The sequence below is a fragment of the Etheostoma spectabile genome, chromosome 22 (assembly GCF_008692095.1).
Source record: "Etheostoma spectabile isolate EspeVRDwgs_2016 chromosome 22, UIUC_Espe_1.0, whole genome shotgun sequence".
NCBI lineage: Eukaryota > Metazoa > Chordata > Actinopteri > Perciformes > Percidae > Etheostoma > Etheostoma spectabile.
Window position 1 is genome coordinate 9,013,768 of NC_045754.1, and position 5,000 is coordinate 9,018,767.

Below are 5,000 nucleotides of genomic sequence, written 5' to 3' on the forward strand. Positions count from 1 at the left end.
TAATATCGATATATTGCCCAGCTCTAGCGTAGGGTTAGTGCTGGCACAGCCGTCTGACCTTGTGTAAGTTTTGACAAAACGGAAAAAGTTGCCATTTCTTGACCGGTGTCTGACCCCGCTGAAACTATCAGAAAGCATCAGTGAGCAGAGGTGTTCGTTCGTTCGGGTCGGACCAAAGAGGATGAATCCAATAATTCCTGTTGTTGAGCAGCAGCCAGAGACACTTTCCCAGGATGATTTACGGTGGCGGGAAGCAGATAAAAGAAGACACAGAATAACTAGTAATGAACCGGTTGGGAGGCTTGCCTCTGTCACTAAGCCCCATAATGACTGAAATGAAATATCTTAACAATATCATGCCCACACCTCCATCCACACTCTCTTTATTTTGCCTTTAAGTCCACTTCATGTTTTATGTGAGATTTCCAGCTGATTTTCTCATCTATTATCACAACAGAGAAATTTATTTTCATGAACTCTTTTTAATGTCCACACCATCTACCTGTATCTATAGTATCCAGGATCTCTTTTAAATTCCCGCCAGAACAAAAATGTTTGTTTCATCTGAAAATATTACTAATTTTAATAGTTTTGATACCTTGCTGTCTACCGTCTAATTCAAGTTCTCCCCCCCCTCTCCCCCCCACATACATAGCTACTCCTCCTCCACTCCATTCTTTCTTTCTGTTTCAGTTGACTTCCTAACCCTCCAGTTCGAAATCCATTCCATTAGAAGCGTTGTTCTAGGTTTCATATTTAGCAATTATTGTGGGAGAAAAAATAAATTAAATAGGGAATGAATCCACAGTGGTACATCTCTATCATTACAATATACCAGCAATACCGTAGACAAACAAGTGGTCCCATGACCTCTTAAACCCTTCGTTTTCATTATTAATTCTGGTCAGCATGTGATCATATGACACTATTTCTGACATGAGTTCCAGGCATTGTTTAAATTCTGGGGGGGAAATTAATTATTGATAATCTGTTTTCTGTTTTAATAGACTGATTGAACAGTTCATCTGTGTAGTAGCAACAGTTGTTGTTGACAGAGAAGAAATTATTCTCTAGGTCTATTTCACTTTCCAAGTCCAGTAAATTATGGTCAGTGAAATGTTGGCTTGGGCCTGAGTCCAGGGGCCTCAGCTGACAGCGGGAATGGCTAATTTAATAATGTGAGCCTGTCTGCCTCACTCTCTGATAAGCTGCTGGTCTCTGCTGAGGGGTCGGCTCCCTGACGTAAATATCTCCAGCCTAGAACACAACCCCATGCTGGGAACGGGGGCTGGGAACGTCATAGGGCAGTGGGGAGCCGACTGCAATGTAGAAGGTACAAATGGTGGCCCCCGCCTCGCTCTAATGTTTCTGGAGGAATCTGAGCACCAACAGATCCAAGACCTTTATTATTGTTGCTTTCCTATCACACAGTAGTTAACAGGTAATCATTTATAAAAACTGGGAGGTTGAAAATCTAAAAAAAAAACATAAAATACTATCAGTAAGCCATACATGCTGCAGAAACTTTTGATGTTGAGGCAAACCAAAACCACACTTTACCAAATAATCTAGTAGATCTTGCAAAATGTTTGGGTGGATAAAATAGATAATAGATTCGTTTGAATAATGGAAAGGAAAGTTGGTTTACCTCTCATATTAACTTTTTTTCTTCTTTCCACCCTCTTGTTTTTGTTGTATATTTTATCATTCATTTATAATAGCTTGTTATGACGTCATGGTACAGTGTTCTTTTGTCGTTATTGACAAAACATAAAATCTACTTAATTCAAATGGTCAACCGGTGTCCTTTTACGAACATGGTGTACTGTAAGTCCTCCAAGCAAGTTTTAAGAATCTAAAATCTGTTAAGTGAGAATTCATCTGTACTCACTCTTGATGCCGTCTAGGTCAGCAGAGGCCAACGTCTGAGCCTCGCTCTCGTCAGTAGGGATGCGCTGGTACTTGGCCTGCTCAGCACCCGTCATGTTGCCTGTACGTCTGCGCTCTTGCAGGTCGTAGCTGCGGCTGGCAGAGGACACACGGGCTAGTGGTATGTGTTCAGCTGGCACTGACTGAGTAGAGGGGCTGGAAGTGTCGAATAAGGCTGGCTTACTACATAAAAGAAGAAGAACAAGAACAAGACCGAGTTCAAAAATCGATAGAGGAATGGTTGTTTCAATTATTTTTCATAAATTGATCAAACATTTTCCCCAAGAAAAGTTTTACATGTGAAGCTGGACACAGAGACAAACAAACAACTTAAAACACAGACATTACCCTTTACTGTTCTCATTTAAAGTCAATTACTTTTTTTTCTAATAATATATCCAAACTTTGGTTATCATCGTTCGATTTATTAGACCCCACTAATGCTGCTGCTAATAAAATAGACTTGCATCTCTCAGCTCAAAACTGCTTGGCCAATACAAGTCCTTCATAGCACTCACCGTCCTTTAAATGCCAGTTGTCCTCAGCATTTCAAGAGCGGTAAAAAAAAAAACAACCTTTTTCACTAAAATATCTCCCCTTATAATCAGGATTTTGCATAAAACATATCCGCTGTTATTTGGTTGCTCTTCGATCAACTGAAGACAAGCAAAAAGGTGTATAAGCAGCTTTTTCCCAGACCAGATAGCCCCTTGGGAAGTGGAACAGTAAATGTCTTAGATGGAGGTGGGTTGTGTCGTCTATAGCGACAGGTGATAAATGGGTCTCTGAGGCGAGGATTACTCGGGTCCATCAGATGATGCCCAGCAGGCCCACTGGATGCCTGAGACATGGTAACGTACAGTATGCACCTCACTGGCCAATCAAACCTGTGCCTGACCTGTCTCAACCAATCAGAGCGTTTTTGAACATCTCAACAACAAGGCGAAAACATGCAACCGTCACAGCAGGTTAAGCATGATTATAAAGTCTCTCACGCCCCCTTTTTTTGGTCCGAGACTAGACTCACTCTGATGAAGTTGCATCTTCAGCAGCTGCTCCCTCCGCAGACTGTGGCACGATTTCCAGCTTACGGGCCAAGTGAGGGCTCTCTTTGCCACGTTTGGCCACATGGTCTTCGTCTGAAAGGAAGAACTGTGGAGGAAATACAGAGCGTTAAGGCACTGCATACCGTTAAACTAGACAATGAACTCAACATTCAAAACTAAGAAATTCAGAGATCAGATTGACTGTATAAATCAGGATTTATTATCTGTAGGAAATAAATAATAAACAAAATCTACTCAATAAGGGCTCCACAGTCTTAAACAATGGATGGACAATATAAAAGATATATAGTGGATGGGAAAACTTCTTTATTTTGAGGAATCGGGGGAGACCTTTCCCAGAAATTCTGAGAAAGTTTGGATTTAAAATAAGCAGTCCAAAAAAAGAAATAATCTGCTTGGTTCACAAGCTTTGTTTTCTTCTTTTGTAATATATATATACATTTGTTTTAATTGCTATAAATACAAATTAACAAAAATCTGAGGCCAAACAGACATACAAACTAATAAGATTTTAAAAACTAATAAATCTAGCAGAACAACTTCTCTTAAACATATTCTACAAATTCTGCAGCGGTGAATAGTTATTTGATCAGGTTAAAACTGGTCTCGTTTTGTGAAGCATAACCACTAAACATAAAACCCACTGATGAATGATTAAGACTATACTGAAATATTCATAGAGGAAAATATGGTAATGCTACTACACTGAGTGAGCAGGTTGAGTATCAGAGATTGGACTTCAGCCATTTGTTACAGCAGCATCTTCTTGACCGCTCATTCACCCGCATCTTAATGTAATCAAACATTAAGTCAATATACCCCATTTAAACCTGCATTAACAGCTATTCTCATTTTAACTAGACAGTATGAGAATACATAAAGCAAGCAGGTCTACAGCCTGATCAATACATCAGAGGTTAATTACAAAGTGATTATTATGGTGTGTTAAATAAATAGAGTTGCAGAATGTAATGCAGTTTAAAGTCCTAGAGATAGTGTCATGATGGCATATTTTGAAATACTTTGGTAGATGGTTGGTGCGTCATATATAGGCACATTCTGCTTTATGATGAATCATGCACAAGTTGAAGGAGCTGATGGGATAACATGTCACAGCGTCAAAATACTCAATTGAAACCAGTACAAATGACAATGTTTTAATGCGCTCCCCTGTTAGTGCTTTTGCGCTGACTCATAAATTCCCTAAAATATATATTGGTAGGCAGTCAAATGATTACCTCTACATCTTTGACTTTCTCGGACTCAGATGGAGCAGAAGTCACCATCCCCTCATCCTCCTCTTCCTCTTCATCCTCTCCCTCCTCTATGGGGCCACTGCTGGGAACATGGCTGCTTTTGTGATCTTTGTCCTTTCTCCTTTTCTTGCTGCTTTTCTTCCTGCGTCCCTCAGAGGGCAGTTTGGACAGAGGTCGGTGGATGTGGTGAGAGGAGTGACGGTTGTCTGCCGGGGAAGATAAATGGAAAATACACTAATATAAGCTACTTTCATGTTGCTTCCTATTTTATATTTGCCTGGCTAGCTGAATTTTGAAATGCATTGAACAACGAGGAGACTGTGTGCATACATTCAATGTCCTCCTCATGGTAGTTGTGGTGTTGGTCATCAGGTACAGCGGCAGCGGGGCTGAGGATCTGTTGGAAGCGCTGGACCCCCAAGGCTTTGTTCAAGTCCCCTTCATCCTCCTCATCAGAGCGCGGAGTCACGTGTAGTGATGAAGCAGCAGGATTCTCTGGCTGCAACACAACAAATTGCCAATTACATTAAAGAAAAAGAAAAGAATAACAAATGCAGCCTAATACATAAAACCTCACATTTGTGAAATAATCTAATGCTTTTTTTAAACTTAATCTCCATGTTACAAAAATTTCACAATAATAGTTTAACCACTAGAGGGGGTTCTGGTTCTGTTATCTCCACAGTCAGACATCATATGAGGAGTCCTCTGATGCATACCTTCTTTATAATTTGCCATACAATTAAAA

General features: G+C 40.2%; 1 protein-coding gene across 4 annotated transcripts in view; it reads right to left on the reverse strand.

Moving 5' to 3' along the window:
• Positions 1-5,000, reverse strand: part of slc4a2b (solute carrier family 4 member 2b) — a 40,845-nt gene that overhangs the window by 13,038 nt on the left and 22,807 nt on the right. For all 4 annotated transcript variants that reach the window (XM_032504266.1, XM_032504267.1, XM_032504269.1 and 1 more), the window contains 4 exons: positions 4,583-4,751; positions 4,235-4,458; positions 2,957-3,081; positions 1,892-2,112 (listed from right to left, as the gene is read on the reverse strand). In XM_032504266.1, coding sequence (XP_032360157.1) covers positions 1,892-2,112; positions 2,957-3,081; positions 4,235-4,458; positions 4,583-4,751 — 739 coding nt within the window. The remainder of the gene's footprint in view (positions 1-1,891; positions 2,113-2,956; positions 3,082-4,234; positions 4,459-4,582; positions 4,752-5,000) is intronic.